The sequence below is a fragment of the Hirundo rustica genome, chromosome 2 (assembly GCF_015227805.2).
Source record: "Hirundo rustica isolate bHirRus1 chromosome 2, bHirRus1.pri.v3, whole genome shotgun sequence".
Classification (NCBI taxonomy): Eukaryota; Metazoa; Chordata; class Aves; order Passeriformes; family Hirundinidae; genus Hirundo; species Hirundo rustica.
In genome coordinates this window covers 94,976,464-94,994,656 of record NC_053451.1, presented here as the reverse complement: position 1 = coordinate 94,994,656, position 18,193 = coordinate 94,976,464, and the positions used below count along the sequence as shown (strand labels likewise).

At 35.6% G+C, this 18,193-nt stretch overlaps 1 protein-coding gene across 3 annotated transcripts in view; it reads left to right on the top strand.

The window, feature by feature from the left end:
- Positions 1–18,193, top strand: part of MYO16 (myosin XVI) — a 370,295-nt gene that overhangs the window by 187,902 nt on the left and 164,200 nt on the right. For all 3 annotated transcript variants that reach the window (XM_040056866.2, XM_040056865.1, XM_040056864.1), the window contains exons 9-12: positions 147–300; positions 7,182–7,332; positions 13,428–13,538; positions 16,336–16,401. In XM_040056866.2, coding sequence (XP_039912800.1) covers positions 147–300; positions 7,182–7,332; positions 13,428–13,538; positions 16,336–16,401 — 482 coding nt within the window. The remainder of the gene's footprint in view (positions 1–146; positions 301–7,181; positions 7,333–13,427; positions 13,539–16,335; positions 16,402–18,193) is intronic.

Below are 18,193 nucleotides of genomic sequence, written 5' to 3'. Positions count from 1 at the left end.
AGTATTATTTTATGATTTATATCTGAGCAATTCCTTTCATGTTGTCTAGCCACACATTTAGTCTTAATCTGATCTGTAGATTTTAATTCAAAGGAGCTTTCCCGCACCATTTTCATGTCTGACATCTTGGTGTTCCAATGTCTTAGATGTTGCAGCTTCTGATTTTATTGAGGAAATGCTTCTGAAGGCTGAAATTGTTTGGGAGGAAAAAATGAAAGACCCTTTAGCTGTTTCTACTTTATCTCAAGAAGAGCCATATGAAGAGATCATCCATGATTTGCCCACAATTTCCAATAAACTGTAAGTAAATGCTGGTGGTGTTATAGAGCAATTCCCTGAAGGCAGAATATCCTTTGAACCATATCTGTCAATCTGTGGATCCTAGATCAGTGTGCTTGGAGATATTCAAATCCCATCTGGACACAGTCCTGGGTAACTGCCTTTACACGTCCCTACCTGAGCAGGATGAATGGATTGGGTGCCCTCTAGGAAGTCCCTTCCAACCCCAGACATTCTATGATTCTGTGTGATTTGATGGATCAAGTAACTTTCCTTTTGGAAATCTCCTGAATCATCTTTTGCATTTGTATCTCTCATATCTTTTTGTCCATCTTAATTTTATAATTATAGAATATGAATAATAAAATATATTATTATAATTGCCAGCAGAAATTACCTGGGGTTTGTAGTTTTTTCCCCACGAGACTAGACGACCGCCGATGGCAAAAGTAAAAGAGTCTGCTCTCTGGCTTCAGGTGGGATATTACAGTTTTTATTTTCAAGTCCTGCCATACTTGGCTGGAGCTGTCCCAATGACTTGCCAGTGCCGGAGAGAGACCTCACCACTCCCGTGTTGTGGATTTTTCCCCAGGAGGCAGGGCCCAGAGGCAGGTCCCAGAGGCACCACCCAATAAGGGAGAAGTGGGAGGGGAAGAGTTAGGTTACAGCTGAGTAAGGAAAAAACCACAAAACAGATTACAAATCCGATAAAACACAATATAAACCAAATTAATGCATTGCAACAAGGGTTGCCTTAGCAGAATTATTAGAGGTTAATACTGTAGACTTGAACATCATTTTGTTAAGGTAGATGGGTATAGTGTAACTAAAACTATCATTGCCTATGAGAGAAGCAAGGACAAATCCTGAAAAGGGAAAAATCAGATATGTGATTGCAGATTAAATGATACTGGTCAAAATTATATTTAGATTTGTGCTGCTTAAAAATCAAATAACATTTAGCACTGAGGACTTAAAACTCAGTATTGAAGAGTCAATTTGTATCAAAAATTGTAAATTTTGATACTTTTGTATTTTCTTGTGACTCTTAAACAAAGTTTGCCGTGGGTATGTGAAAAGAAATGTTCAAGAGGTATGAAGCACAGTTGACTGTTTTATGGTAGTACAAGACATACTGATACTTCAAATCCTTATTTCCAGACTCTGTGATCCAGGGAATTTTAAAAGTTACAAATAGTGTTTTTATACAGTGTGCAGTTGCTGTATATTTGAAGTATGTATATGTTAGTTGCATAATCTTGCAAAACACTGACATTCATTTTCTATAGTAATCACTGAGGAGTGTGTGAGGAAAACAATAAATAAAACTTATAGAGAGACAGATAAGGTATATGTACTTCCATTTCATAGCAGTTATAAATTATGGTTGGTGGAATGTCTTTGAATACATTAAAAATTGGAAGTGGTACACAACTGTCTTGAAATGCTCAATCTGTTAAATTCAGTACTCCGTGGGATATACTGGTATCTAGTAAAGATTGCATATTTTGTGGATGGTAAACACCGTGTGTTGTTTTTGCTTCATGATTTGTAGTCATTAGTACATGTAGCTGGGTATATGATACTAATGTTTATGAAATTACTAATTTTTCATGCTTGTTAATTCCTTATGAAATAAGCAGTTCTCTAGTCTAACTCACTGTTTCAATAACATAAATCATACTACTCAAATTTATGCAGCCTCGACTGTCTTTTAAATGAAAAATTTTAATTTTAAGACATGAAACTAAGCCTTTAAATGCTAAAATGTAACTAAATTTTTTATTTTCAATTATTTATATATTGTAATACTAGAAGTAGAGAGTAGGTCACTCTTGTACTATGTAATGATGCCTAGTAAAAGTTATTCATAAAGATTTTAGAGACTTTGAGATCTTAGTCATTATTCTTGCATCTAGATATTTATATTCTAGAAATCTGTAGTGCGGTGCACATACTGTACTGAATACTGGTTTTAGTGGTAACACCCATTAACCTCTGGAAGACATAACTTGCAAAAATTTTAAATGGTCAGAAAATATTTTTTCACTGCTCTTTCCTTCTTGTAATACATAAAGATAGCTAATTTTTGAGAGTTTTCCATAGAGTGAGTCTTTATATGACATTAATACAGACCTGCCATGTAAAAAAACCTTCAATGGATGTTCTGAAAAAGCAAAGTCCACTGAAGGGAAAAACATAGAAAATTTATTTATGTGTGGAATTGGATGAGTTTAGCTTTTATTGCCAGCTGTAACCCAGTGTGGGACTGCATCTAGTTTGTGGTGCCTGCATGAGAGTACAGCACCAGGTGAAGCCAAAGCCCAGTTCAGCTCTGTGCACTGACTTTGGCAGTGATCCTTTGCACATAGTCAGGGGGCCATTATTAGGATACAGTAAGACTGAAGTAATGCCACTTCAGCAGGTTCTTGAGACTTTGAGCAGTCTTAGGTTTAGAGACTTCTTCAGCCAGAGCTTTGCAGTACCTGTCTATCAGGTCTGCTATCAGTGCAGGAGAGTATCCACTGGCCAGCCAGCTATTCTGAGATGGGAACATTCTTGAAAGGCAAAATTATTGATGTATTGATTATTGGTGTATTTTGCTCAGCTATCACTACTGAATATGGAAAACTGTTGCTGAACCTTACTACAAAGAGTTCCATATTACTTATAAATCCTCTAATCTTAATTTATAAAGGCTGAAAATCAGAGGTGTCATCTCACAGCTAGTTATCTCAGCTCTATAGTATCTTACTTATAACTGTGAAACCCAAAACCTTGCAGAGAGGTATTACTCCAAATGATAGCAGACATGTTATTAAGATATAGTGAATTATCCTCCAGCGTGGCTCCATGCTGCCTGTTAGAGAGGCAGCCTAGATGTCTGGTTTCAACTTTTTTTTTCAATGGCTAATGTTGAAAACAAAGAGTTTCATCCTTCGTACTCTGTTAAGAGCCCGTAGAAAGATGTGTAATATGCTAGGTTGAAGAGAAATATCTGTGCTATTTTTGTGTACCAAACCAATTTTTTAGTGCTGAAGAGGAGTGCACAATAGTAATCCACATGTACCTTTTGTTCTTTATTGCTTCCATTCTTCATCAACTCTCTTGATGTAAGAAAGTAATCTGAGGTGTAAAGTTTCACAGTAGTTCCTAGTAACTCTGTGTTGTGGCCATATTGCTTTGTGGGCATTTCTCAGAAAAAAACAATATTCAAAAGCAGACTCAAATTTATAAATAGCATGTGTTCTGTCAGCAAACCTAGTTTTGCTGGTTCAAATTTAAGTTACAGCATTGATTTCTGGAAAACACTGTGAAGAAGTGAATTGAAAGTCAGCCTCTGCTCAGGTAGAGGAAACAAAATTTAGTAGTCAGTATATTTGAAATATGCTGTTACCAAGCAAACCTGGCTTTCTTTATTGCACTCAGTCTCATCAGTAAGGTGTAGATGGCACAGGACAGGGTTGCAGTTATTTCTCTGTCACTCCTCTTCTCTTGCTCTTTTCTTGTGCTTTATACAGGCCCTCCACAAGCTGCAGTACCTTTGAAGCCATACCTGCTCCATCATAGTTCCTTGGTCATAAATGGCCAAGTAAATTAGCTGAAGGACAGAATTTTAGTAATGTCATGAAGTTACTTGAAGATAGACCATTGTAGCAAAACTAAGGTCTGTGCTGGAAAGTTTTGCCAGTTTTAATTCTAATGGTACAGTCAGAAGAAATTTTGTTACTCCACTGGCAAAAAAATACCAGCACAGAATACATTAATTGACATAGCTTACAGTTCAGAACATTAAATTGACCATAGCTGTTTAAAAGGGACTTTAGGCTCATGCTATAGTCACAATGATCACTGTACTTTTACTCCAGTACTTACACCTGTAGAGCACAGATAGTGCAGTCATCTAGGTAGCGATAAATACTAAAACTTAAAAGCTTACTCTCAAAGTAATGCTAACAATCACATTGTATATTTTCTTATGCATGTTTGAGTAAATATTAATTATAGTAATCATGTGTTTCAAAATCAGCACAAGAATGTGAAATAAAATAGAAGTAGATGTGCTCAAGACAGCAAAACAAAGATTCAAATTTTCTTACATTTCAATTTTTCTTTTCCATGTAACCATTTATGTAGCACTTGCCTTTTAATTATTCTAGTGTTTTCAAACACTCTTCTAACATTTAATCTATTCTGAAATTTCTTTTATGTAACTTTATGAAGTTTTTTAGGCTGAAAATTCAGAGATTATGCACTTTACAGCTGTCAGCTGACTTAGAAATTGTTTGAAGCATCCAAGAATTGCCTGTGGAAGGGTTACAGAAATTTTCTCCAACAAGAGCTATAAGCAGATTTTGCCTTTATAGAATTCTTTTATCAAATTAGCAGATGACCAAATGCTTCCAATATTGATAAAAAACCCTCCAATTATTTGATTGTCAGCTCTTACGTTTCATTTTTCTTTTTTTTTTTTTTTTTTTCCTTTTTAAATGACATGGTAGAGGATGGCAAGTTACAGAAAACCATCTCACTTTATCTAAAAAAAAAGTCCAATAAAAACACACAATACTTCAAATTAATTCCATACATGGACACTTCTTTGCACAAAAATTAAAATCAGTGCTCCTCCATATAACATTCAATATTTTTTCCAGTCAGATAGGCAGGTAGAAAGTCCTACCATGTTCTAATAATTTTACCCTAGATAACACTTCTTCCTGTCTACTGTGCAACATTATTTTGGCATAAGTCTTCCTTTGTGGTTAATTATTTATTAATTATCTATTGATTTTCACAAAAGAAGACAGATCATGCAAATCTACTTGCCTAAATTAACATAAAATCTTTCCTTGAGCTGTTTTATAGTTGAGCTTTCAGAGGCATTGCTTGATTTAATCTTGTGACTAATAGAAATATTTTACTAAAAAGCCAGTGTTTTCTGGAAACATTTTATTTCAGTTTCTTTTTCATAGTTTCTTCTTGAACCTGAGTCATGGTGAATTGTTGGAGTAATTTTAATATGTTTCTTTCACAGAATCCTTAACATTTTTATTTTAATATGAATTCTATGTCATCCTTTCCTTCACATGAAGTCCTATTAATATCTCATAAATGTATGTAATTTACAGGCTATTCTTATGTACGTTAGTACATGAAGCGTACCTGTTAAATTAGGTTATTATTATCCTCTTGAGTTTCAAATGCATCTGTCAATACAGTAGGCACCCATTTTCCCCCTCACTTCACTGTGATTTACAACCTACTTCTCTTTTGTGAAAACCTGAAAAGTTTATTTAGTTGTGAGGATTTTATAGTTGAATTTTAAGGAGTGCTTCTAATGAGTGTTGTGTAGTTACCACAGAAGGGTTAAGATTAAATGGGTAAGGTTCAACTCCACAGCAAAAAAATTCTGTATCTTCACAATTTAAAAGAAACATCACATTAATATTAAGAAATATATACGTGGCAATGCTTTGGTCTTAAGTGGATCATTATCCATGTGACATTTGTTAAATTTGTCATCAAATTATCTATGGTGAATCTAAGCAGTAAATATAAATTTTTATTTTCATCAGTGTTCCTCTAGATGTTTTACATTTAATTGTCTGAAATAATACATCTTGATGCAAAAAAAAAGTTATATTTCATTATAAAATGTTTAAACTAATGCTTTCAATATTTGCAGACTGACAGTTTCATTGAAAGAGAAGTTTTATTTGTCCATCTTTAATTCAGTGGGAAACAACTTCATCTTGTTTTTCAGTGAATTCTTCCTAAAAGGTGTTTTATCCTTTATTTCTAAAATTATGTATTTCAGCTCTGTATTATGTATGTATTTCAGTTCTGTTTCCAAGAGCAGCTCTTTTCCTGAGCTGCTGTCTGTATTATCTGTGAGTATTCATTTGAGTTATAATGTATAATCATGTTTTTTTTAATAATCTGTGATTAAACTCAAGTAACTTGAGTAAATATGAGATTGATCTTAACTAAGTTTGGGCCTTATTCCATAGTGGAATGCACTATTCCCACATTTTCATATTGAGTCCACATTTCCTTTCAAAGAAATTATGTACACATTTTGGCAGGGAGCTGATGTACGCTCCATGAGATCGTCTCATTTGCACTGTCAGAATCCAGACAATTTTTTTTTTTAAAGATATTTGTGTTCTCAACTCCTGCAGCTGATTCCTTGCTAGTTCCTTGGATCTACAGCTCTGAAAAATCATCCAAGATGTTTGCATTGGGTTTTTTTTCAGACGTGTTATGTGGTCTGAATTGCCAATAGGGAGAACAACTCCATGTGTATAAGAACAGTTTTTATGTGGATGAAGAGTATTGCAGATTGTTTGAGTAATTTCAGGAATCTGCTGTTTGCTTGCTTGTTTATTTGGTTGTTTTTACCTTAGCACAAATTCAGAGCAGCTTCTGGTCATAAAATGTATCTTGGATATTGCTGGATTAAAAGTAAGCTAAAAAGTGATGGAATTTAATTTTAATAACTGCAATGGCAATATATGTATTGTTACATTTAAACATAATATTTTTTCAAAATAGGATTGTGTAGTTTAATTGTGCTTTTTAAATTCAGTTGCAAAATTGGCTATTGATTTGCCAACCTAGTGCTGTCAAAAGCAGACTCATGCATATTCTCTTTGGCTTGCTCAATTCTGCTTCAGAAAAGACGTGCATAAAGGTGAATTTTAAATCAAAGTATGCTATTCTGTGTCTTTGGGAACAGACCAGCCTGTGTGAACAGTTTATTTCTCACCAATTTCTTTTCTTGGACCAGGAGCTTGTGTTTCAGCCCTGAGTTTTATCTCGGTTCTGTGCTTGTGCCGCCCACATTTGATTGTCAGTCATCTTCAGCAGCAGTCTAATTGCTTTATTGATTCCCTTTGTAGCAATCCCCTGGCTTTACCGATTGCCAAGCAAGACAGTTTGCTGGAGAAAGATACCATGTTCAAAGATGCAGCTAAAGGCTTATGTAAGCAGCAGTCTCAAGACAGTGCATCTGAAAATATCACTGTGAACACCACAACCAAACTTGAGCAGGTAACAGCATGCAGTGTCTTGAAATTTTCATTAGTGCTTAGGTCTGGAAATTGTAAACTTAATGAAGCTGAAGACCGTAGTATTTTTTTTTCCCTCACCATACAGCGATATCATTTGCACTGTGGAGCCTTGTCACCTTGATCACTCCCTACTGAGTTCCCTCTGCAAATTGAACAGCTGCTCCCTGCCAGCTACTGGTGGCAGGTCAGGGCCTGTGGGGAGGGCTCAGAGCCCCTCAGACCCTGTTCATTGATCACAACAGGGGAGGGACAACTGTTGGCGCTGCCCCGAGTGTGTGTTTGTCCCAAACTTCGAGTTACAAAAGAAACACTACTTGGGAAACTGAAAAAAACAACAACAAAAAAAGTCTAAGGAATATCAAGTTGCAAAGTGACTGTAATTCAAAGCCAGGAATTGTCAGATTTACAGCTGCAGTGTTAACCCCCCTTCTTGAGCATTGATTATTTGGATACTCTACAGTTTTCTCCGAAGGAGGACAATCTCATTCGGCATATAGGATGAAAGCAAAAGGAGGCAATCATCTATTGCTTATAAATCCAGCATGTCCCAGGTTTAAATGTTTAGGACTTAATTTTCTTTAGGTTTTTCTTTGTGTTTGGTTTGGATTTTTTTTTTTTTTTTTTTTTTTTTTTTTTTTTTTTTTTTTTTTTTTTTTTTTTTTTTTTTTTTTTGGTGATGCAAAGTGGGGTTTTTTTTTCCCGTTACATGCATTTGGGAAACAGATATTCCAGAAATATTTAGCCATTTAAGAAAAAGTTACTTTAGAATCAATGGGGTGGGGGAGGGGAGTATTTCCATTAAAAATAATTTATTGTCAATTTGAAGCATAACAAAGGAGAAAGATATTGGTTTGATTTAAGCCACGTTAGGTTCAAAAAAGCTGTGTCTCTGCCTTGGCAGAAAAACGCGTGCTCCACAGCGTTTTCTTTGGATGTGTTTCAGAGGAATGGCTTGATCATATGAGATCAATCAGTGCATCCATATGTAAATGATGTGAGTCAATCTGTGAAAGAACTTCAGCTTTGGAATCCTGTGGAGTGCTCGGTTTCCTATCCAGTCAGAGGACAACACAGCATGTTCTGCACTTGGCTTACATCTTGTTTTCATGTCATGCAGTTTCTGATGTTGTTGACTGATTTAAATTCTGGAAACTATCATTCCAAGAGGCAAGCACTGCTGGTCAGAAAAGTGAATGCTTGCAACTCTTTAAGGAGGGTGATTGTAGGAAAAGAGAGGGGAGTATTTAGCTTATGGTCTTGACCAAGACTATTGCTTGCTTCTAGATGTTCAACAGAAGTGTGTACAAAACCACAAATGCTTCTTTCTGCCTGATTCTCTTTTGATGTAAGCCTAGCCAAAATTATTCAGGTTTCTGTGACCTCTAAGCTGAACTTTTGCTTTATAGTTTGTGCACTAAAACAGGCACAGAAACTGATTGGAATAAGAACAGCTCTTCTTCCAGCTGAAAATGAGCAAAGTCTTTATGCTGGTAATTTCATTCTCCACCATTTGAGTCTCCTCAGGGTCCCAGGGAAACTTTTTACAAAGGCACTCTGTTGTTTCACCATACTACAGTGGAACTTCCCACAATAGTTGCAATTCAAAGACAAGAGAACAGACTTAAAGGTGAATCTTGTTAGCTCTTTTATTTGAGAAATTTCTGCAGGAAACAATCTGAAAATCTGCTCTAAACAAGCTAGGAGTGTGTGTCCTATGTTTTTTTAGAAACAGGGAAAACCAGAAAAAATCTGTAGTTGCTCAATTTGGAGTGATGCTCCTTAGCATGGAGGGATAGGAAGAGTCCTGCCTTAGAAATTACCATTAACAGGAGATAGATTACAAGTGGTGCTATTTTAGTGGGTTTTTAAATGACTGATTGTGTTAGAAAATAATTAATACAACTTTTCACTTGGCAAGGGCTTAATGAGGTTTAGCTCTTATGAAAGAAAGAGAGTAAAGTACTTCAATCACTTCACTAGTTAAATTTTAGGAAAGTAAAGAGTGCCTGGATTTTGTCAAATTGAATGGTATAATATTTTTTCTTTTGATGTAATTGTGATCCTGGAAGTAGAGGAATTGTATTCCCTACTACATGCCACGCATTATGAATTGTAGGCATATATGGATCATATCTGTATTTGCCTTAATAATATTTAGACCTTAGTTTTCAAATATGAATTTTTTCTATTTAACACTTTATTTTATTTTTTTTTTTTTAATTTCACAACTTGAGAAGTAAAATTTTTACTTAGTGCTGATACCAAAGGAAATCTTTGAACAAACCCTTCCCACTGTTCCTGCCTTTTGGGTATCCTAATAAATTTCTAATGAGTTGTCTTTTATTCTTACCAGTTGCACTCAAACTACCTTCCAAGTAATCACATTCTGTTTAATTTTTCAATAGGTGGAGTCATTACTTGGATTTCATGTTCATATATTATTGAAATATATCAGGATGGTATTTTGTATGCTTTATGTCAGAAATACCATATATTCTTAGGCAATATGGCATGCAGATTACACCTTTATTGGGGGATCAAAAAGAGAAATTTCATCCTAGCACATTTCAGACATGCATTTTTAATAGAAAAAGCCTGTAACATTTTTGGTTTGGAAAGAAATAACTGTTCAAATTCATATATCACTTCAGGTTTTTTTAAGTGCAAAAATGATGAAAAAGAGCAGTAAGAAAATATTATTTTCCATGAAGATTTTTATTACTTGAAGTATAGGAGATGGGGATGAAGTGACTACTTCAATAAAGCATTTTGGACCTCTGTTGGCTAGTATTAGCTTTTGCTTTTTTCCTAAGTAAAAGGTGTTCTTAGGTCATCAATAATGTCAAGATACGTGCTGCCAAACAAAGATAGCAGTATGAATAATTTCCAGAATTTTATCATATTCTCAATTTCTCTTCCTCTCATCTGGGAAGGACTTTTTTTTGTTAGCAGATTCAGTTTAATGGCTTGGAATTGAATTACATGCTCCATGCTGCAAATAAATATAAATTAAATATTTTATTTCTCTTAATTGAGTCTTTTTAAAAAAATAAAATTGACTTGTTTATGTGTTGTTAGCCACATGAACCATGTGATAGAGTATCCCCTGATGCCATTTGATTGTTTCAGTATCAGTTATGACACAAACAAGGCTCAACTGTGCATAATATAATGTCACAAATAAGAGCTGGGATGTATATGTATTTCAGTGACACAAGTATGTAAAAATATATATAACTAAATAATATATATAACTATAAAACTATATATAACTAAACACTCTGAGCAGATTCTGAATGATATTAAGTGAATGTAATTTAATAGAGTTAAGAGAAATCTTCATTGTAAGCATTACAGAAATCTAAAAACTAATCACTCCCAGAGGCATATTTATATTGGAACTTATGCTGTATGTATGGCTATTTTTCTTTTATGTCTCTTAACATATACATTGTGCAATTAGCCAGATAGATGCATTGAGCTAAAACCAAATGTGTATGCTCAGAAAAGTAGATGAGAATGGAAATTTAAGGTGCCCAAAAATAAGATATTAATAATGTACATAACATTTACTGTTAAATCTGTTGTGAGTTTAAGGGATTTATATTTTCTTATTTCTATGTGATTATTTGCTTGTTGAAATATGAAATTTGATGCAATGTGTCAGGTAGAAAGTGCTGAAACACCAAATCCTAAACTTTGTAGAAAAAAACAGTAGAAAATATTTTGATTTTCACTCTTGGAGTTTTACTGAGCACTTCACGTTTCTAACCACACCTACAGAATGAGCATTTTTGGCCATGCCTGGATTATTAAACAAATGCTAGCCAGTGCCTGTTTGCTGACCTAGAGCTGTATGGGGTGAGTCCATAAACATCTGTAAGGCAAATTTTTTTCTCCCTCCAGAGATGGGACCATGCCCAAATGACCTATGGGAAATGATTATTGTCATGTGACCTGAATGACCAGGTTTCATCTGCATGAGTTCTAGCTGATAGGAACCAGGAATGTATAAGGAAGTGTGCTAAAAAGTTCAGAAAATATGGAGAATGCCAGGGCAGTACTTTCATCCAAACCTTGCTTTTATTTACAAGTACATAGCAGAGGTTTAATCTTTGCAGAGATAGATCAAAAGAAGCTCATTCTATGGCACAGATGTTCTGAGTTTTGATAGCACACAAGGGATTGCAGTGAAAGCCAGTGCCTGTTTTGTTCCTGCATGCCAGGTGAGCACACTATTAAGGAAAGGAGGCCACAGATTTGTCTCTCTGCTCTCTCTCTGCAAGACACTTACTCTTGGAATTCTGTTGTTATTTTTTTTTTCCTATTCCAATGTACATTATCAAAGACAAATGCCAAAATGTAATTTAGTTTTTTGTTTTGCCAAGTGGAAATCCTGTTTTCTAGTCGGCTGTACATCCAACTGCCATGATTAAAAACAAAAAGAGCAAGAAATGCCATCCTCTGTGTGACAGAGCAATCTTCCTTCACTTCAATGGGGTGAGGAACAAACCTCTCCAATAGGTAGACATACACCTGTAAGGCACAGGTAGTGAAATCTGAGTATCAGGATTTCTGAACTCATCCTTGAACCTATGGCAACTGAGTTGCAGCTTAGAGGTTCTGTGTCAGATCCCCAGTACTAAACACAAGTATCCATAGTCTTTGGGCTCTTCCCCATGACAGAAGCATGCTCCATGTTCCCTCCAGTATCTCCCAGTCTCCTTCTGCCACTGATCTCCTGTCACTGACAAAAACTGTAGGTGTGGAGGTGTTACGTGAAGTCATTGGTTGGAGACAGAAACGATGGAACTCACTGAGGGCCATCAACAAACAGCCTGGTTTAGTGTTTGGAACCTCCATTTATAGGGGGTTCAAATTTCCTGGGCTTGGACAGCCAATTGGTCGGGTTTCAGCACTGCCCAGCTCTCTGGCCAGTGATTTGTCTGCAGTTAGGATAAATGGGATTGGCTGGGCATCCCTTGGGTATGTTTGAATCCAACCTATCCTTACCATACACTGAGACTTGTTTTTCTTCTAGGCTGATCAAGTTTGGGTGTCCGATATGGCCAAATTTATCTGGCAGCTACAGGCCAGCTGCAACCATAACACTGAGATGTTCACCACAAAGGGACAGTGTCTGCTTTTCTCCTGAGGCTTTATCTTAAGCAGAACAATAGAAAAAAGAAGTTTCACCTTGACTGTCTGTTCTCAAAATAGCGCCTGAGTTACTATAAGAAAGTCTGAACAAACTACTTTTTTCTATTGTCATTCATGTGAGAATTTTCTGTTTCTGGGTATTTTGCTGTCATGAAAAATGAATCAAACTACATTTTAAGTGTAGATCATTATTTATAAGCACACTGCTTAATGTATCAGTGTTTATTTTGTCTTTAATCATTATCACAGATTCTTTCTTCTTCTGCCTCTGTCTCAGTCCTTTGGATCTTTTTTGTTTCATTACACTTTTACTTACCCTTGCAGAGTTTATATTACTCACCCTAATCTCAAAAGTGTTAAACAGTTTCACTCACCAGTTTTGGCTAAAGTGGACTCTTCTGATTGTCTTCTGGTTTCCATAACAACACATTTTCAGTTTCTTACTAACTTAATTCTATTCTGCAAGGAAAATTCCAGTACAGTTTCAAATCCCATATGTTGAAGAGTGGTCTGAGTGCTTTGCTAAATACTACAAGAAATACTTTACAAGTTCACTAACTAACTTCTTGATTTCCTCTGCTATAAACATTTCATGAAGAGAGCAGGAAATTTTCATTTGATCCAAGAATCTTTATGGTTTTAAGGATTGCAAACAGCACTCTGGTAGGTTCTTAAAAGCCCATCACACCCATGCAGTTATACACCATAACATTGATACTAATTTTTATATTCTTCCCTTGATTAATATTCATGATGTAGATTAACTGGGGAGTCAACTGGGGAGTCAGCTTTCTGGTTTCTTAATGCATTTTTTTCCATAAATTCTAGGTCTTTGTTTATACTGTAAGTTAGAATATTATGGTACAGAATGATTCATTGTGAAGTTACTTTATTTCTCTAATTTGTGTTTTATAGATCAAGCTAATGCCTCCAGCTCCAAATGATGACCTGGCTTCTCTGAGCGAGCTAACAGACAGCAGCCTGCTTTATGAGATTCAGAAGCGTTTCAACAACAATCAGATATATGTGAGTTGCTATTCACCTATCAATAGTAAGCTTTCAAAAAAGACCAAAGAGAGAACAGGATTACTATCATATTATTAAATTACTATCCTATTATTAAATAGGATTACTATCATAACTACTGGGCAGTAGTAACAGTAACCTGCCCCAAACTAATGACTAGTTTTAAATGGATGAGGGCATGTGTGTGTGTGAGCCCCACAGTTTTGTGTGGGAAAAGGAGAAATAAAAAATGGAATATCACTTCAGACAGGTTTGAACACTATTTATGTGTGTTTTTTTCACGGAGGAGGCAAGTTGGTAAACATTGATGAACACACTTGAGAGGAATGAAGGTTCTAAGGTCTCTCAGACGACGGTGTGGTTGGGATGGGGGTGCACCACCATGATTCCTTCTCAAATCACCAAGAGAGCCTTCCATTTTCAATGCAATGTTAATTTAATACAGCATGATTACTGGAAATGTAAAAGAAATTTAGATTTAAACAGCTTAGAATTTAGCATTGGAGATTTAATCATTAATTTCTTCCAGCATCAGAAAAGTAATTATATTGTAATGTTAATCATCTCGATACCAAAAGAAATTTTTGTATCCCTGTCCATATCTTACCCATAACTTATTACTAACTTATTGAACGGCTGAGTGGAATGTAAATGTGAAACATGCATATTATTTTTAAATTTGTAAGTTGATTACACTATTTAGACTAAAGCAATATGGGGAACTATTATGTTGCTGTGAATCCTTTTGAAATTATGGGAACTTCAGTTTTAGGTGTTATGGCATGCAATGGTAAAAAAATTCTGGGGTTTGGAATGATGGATCAAATGCTAAAAAATACTCATTATATGAGTATTTATTTTTCTTTATCTCACTTTCAAAGATACAAGATAACTTTAACTTAATTCATGGAAGATCCACAGAGGAAGTCTTTTATTTTAAGATACTGAAGATTTCACCTGAAATCTTGTACTCTGGAATTCTCTTAGCTTAATAGAATTTGTAGGTAACTATCACTAGTATTCTGCTCAACCGCAGCCACTGCACTTTGGTAGAGTGTCAGCATCAGTGCTGAAGATGCTTACATCTTGACTTGGTTCTTAGATTTAGAAGAAAAAGTCATTGGACTCCAATTCCAAGCCAAAGTACTCCCTGTTTCATGGTTTTTTGAAGCTTTATAAAGTTTCATTCCACCGGAAAACTCAACAGTGAAGTCAGGGTGGGTGAGAGAAGGGAAAAAAATTGATTCATTTTGGAAGAAAACCAGTGCATTTACTATGAAAGACAATATTTTCCACCTCCCCAAATCAAAATGCTTCATCTTGAAAAAGGCAACATGACTGGAACTATTCACAGGATGCTTTGCTATCTGACCTCCTCAGAGACAGGAGTCTGGCAATTTTTACATTCTAAGAGTGGAATATAGCAGCAGCTATTTATGTAGAGTGAGAAGTAGAGCAGCATGAGTGACCGACAATCCTGCACTTAAGTGCATAGAATGGTTTGAGTTGGAAAGGACCTTTAAGATCATCTGGTTCCAACCCTCCTGCCATGGCCAGAGACATCTTCCAGCAGAAGATGTTGAACTCAGGGCCCCATCCAACCTGTCCTTGAACATTTCTAGGCATGGGGCATCTACAGCTCTTCTGGGCAACCTCTCCTAGTGCCTCAGCACTGTCACAGTAAAGATTTTTTTCCTAATAGCTAATCTAAATCTTTTCCCTTTCAGTTTAAAACCATTCCTCCTCATTCTGTCTTTACAATCTCTGATAAAGAGTCCTTCCCCATCTTTCTTGTAGGCCCCCTTAGGTATTGGAAGGTTGCTATAAGTTCTCCCTGGAGCCTTCTCCAGGCTAAACAATCTCAACTTTCTCTGCCTATCTTCACAGCAGACTTGCTCCAGGCCTATGATCATCTTTGTGGCCCTCATCTTGTCCTAACAGGTCCATGTCTTTCCTGTGCTTAGGACCCCATAGCAGGATGCAGCACTGCAGGTGGGGTCTCACCTGAGCAGAGCAGAATCCTCTCCCTCACCCTGCTGCCCGCGCTGCTTGTGGTGCAGCCCAGGCCACAATTGGCTTTTTGGGCTGCAAGAGTACACTGCTGGCTCGTGTCCAGCCTCTCAACCATCAATAGTCACAAACAGGAAATAGTAAGATGTAGTAAACATGGAATCATTAGATATGATTTACTCTTTCTGATATGCTCAGGGTAGTTTTTCTAGATGCATGCTCATATGTTCCTATACACAAACACTTGCATGAAGGCTTGTATATGTATCAATTTCTCCGTCTTATCACACTAGCAACATATTTTAATGTGTTGGCTCTGGAATACCACTATAGCATTTCTAAATTATGTCATCTATTCCATAAAAAATCACTTGAGGACCTTGTTTATGTGGTAGGCATGCCAGGAGTTAGACTCGATGGTCTTTGTGGCTCCCTTCCAACTCAGCAGCCTCTGTGATTCTGTGACATTTTTGTAGTTTAGAAAGTGGTAAGTTACAAATTAACTTTGAAATAATCTACCAATAATATATGTAGTGCAATTTTTCTCTGCATAATTTTCAGTTATGAAGAATTCAATTTTATTACAAAAATGCTAATTAATTCTGTTCAAAATGTAAATTTAGATATTAAATTCAAACTGTGGAGTTAAAAGCTCAGAATTCATGAATTATGTTTAGTACGTTGTTAGCTAGATTTAAGAGGCTTTTCTGAGAGTTCTTTTTGGAAGAAAGCCATTAAAAAAATTAATTTATTACTTAATAAAGCAATTATATCTTCTTTTTTCCAGACCTATGTTGGTGATATACTGTTGCTTGTTAACCCGTTTAAAGAACTTCCTATTTATTCTACCATGGTAAGCATTCTCTTTTTAAAAGTTTGTGGATATTTTTTCACAATTCATATAGTTCATTTGACTGGCCAAACCCCTAAAATTAGTAACGGATATGCCCATTTTTGTGGGGAGCATCTTAGTTTTAGTATTTTAGCAAAACCTTAAAAATGTCTTCCAAGATACAACAATTTTTTCTGTGTCTTATTTGTAAAACAGCCATCTTGATAACGCTTTGTATGAGCAGGAGCTCTTTTGGTTGTTTAAAAATTGTTCCTGATCACCTTGGTGGTTTCTGCCACAGTCAGAGTTATAGAAATAGATGCATACTTCCTACAGTGGTTGTTTGAGTTCACATCCCCTTTCCCAAAACACAATTATGGAGATTACAGCCTTGGATGGATCTCTCCTTCGTCTTCACCCAGACATTTTAGAGGTACTTTGTTAGTATAACGGTTAATTTATCCTCCCCTCTTATCTTCTCATTGATGCCCTGAAATCACAGTCCTCCCTGAAAGGGAGTGTTCAAATACATCTATTTAACTTAAGAGAATTATAAAGGGTTAAAAATTTGGTGAGCAAATTGTAATTTGTGACTGTTTGCTGCATCATGTGGCTTTGTGTGTAACAGTCGTAAATCTGAGAGAAACACTGTGACATTCCTGGTAGGAGCTGCAGATTCCAAGTTGGGACTCTGAATTTATTTCTAGAAATGGAAATCATCCATCACCCCCAAGGTTTCAGATGATAGTATTTTTTCCTGTTACTGTGTATTTTATATTAGATACATGATTTTGTGCACGAAGGTAGAATTGTAAAGAGAAAGAGTTTACGTATTAAAATGTTTCCTGTATGTTTGCTGCATCTTTACTTCTCTGTGATAGATCTATTTAATTAAGTTCATCGTGAGATAGCTTTTGTCCTATAATTGTTTGGGTCACCTTGGATAATAATTGCTTTCACTTCATCATTGTTATCTGCACAGTATTGTACACTATGAAGGTATTTCCGAGGTGATCAAGAAACCATGGTTGGAAAACCACTTTGTTTTTTAAATGCCCGAGTATACTGCAGCAGCTTATCTGATATTGTATTAAAGTTTCTAAGTGTTAGATGGTCTATGTATTAAAGTAATAAAAAGCGATGATATCAATTCCTCACTAAATGCTGACATGCTGTATGATGTGGCTCATTAGTTAGCATTTTTGTTTCAGGTGTGTAGTTTGTTAACTGTCAAAAAGAGAAGGAATGCAAACACATATTGAGCATGTTTTTGAAACAAGGATGAAGCAATGAAAATATTATCATATATGTCTTTTAGTAACAGCACCATTTTATGTTTCCCCCTTTTTTTATAAAATAATGTATATAACTTCTCGATAAGCAATTTTGTTATTGTGCACTAACCACCCACACTTTGTTCCAATAGAATATGACTAAAAAAATATTTTATAAGCAATTACTCACTCTGAGATGACACAAAGAATCACACACTAAAGGACACAGATGTACTTTGCTTCTTCTGAAATTCAATGCAATTGCTAGATGACAATATTATTGCATTTTTACATGGAAATACACTGTACAACTACACTACACATTATAATAGTATATAAAGAACATACAAGTAGAGCTTTGAGGGTCTCTTAGTGACTGTAGAAATGCTTGAGCTATGGTCATGCTGCTTTGTTACATTCTTGAAGAATTTATGTGTGAGTTTGTGTTAGAAAAATGTGTAAACTTGCAAGATTCTGCGTTGAGCATACTTGTGTAAAGGTTTTCCTTTGTACTTTGTGACATTTTGAAATGATTCCTG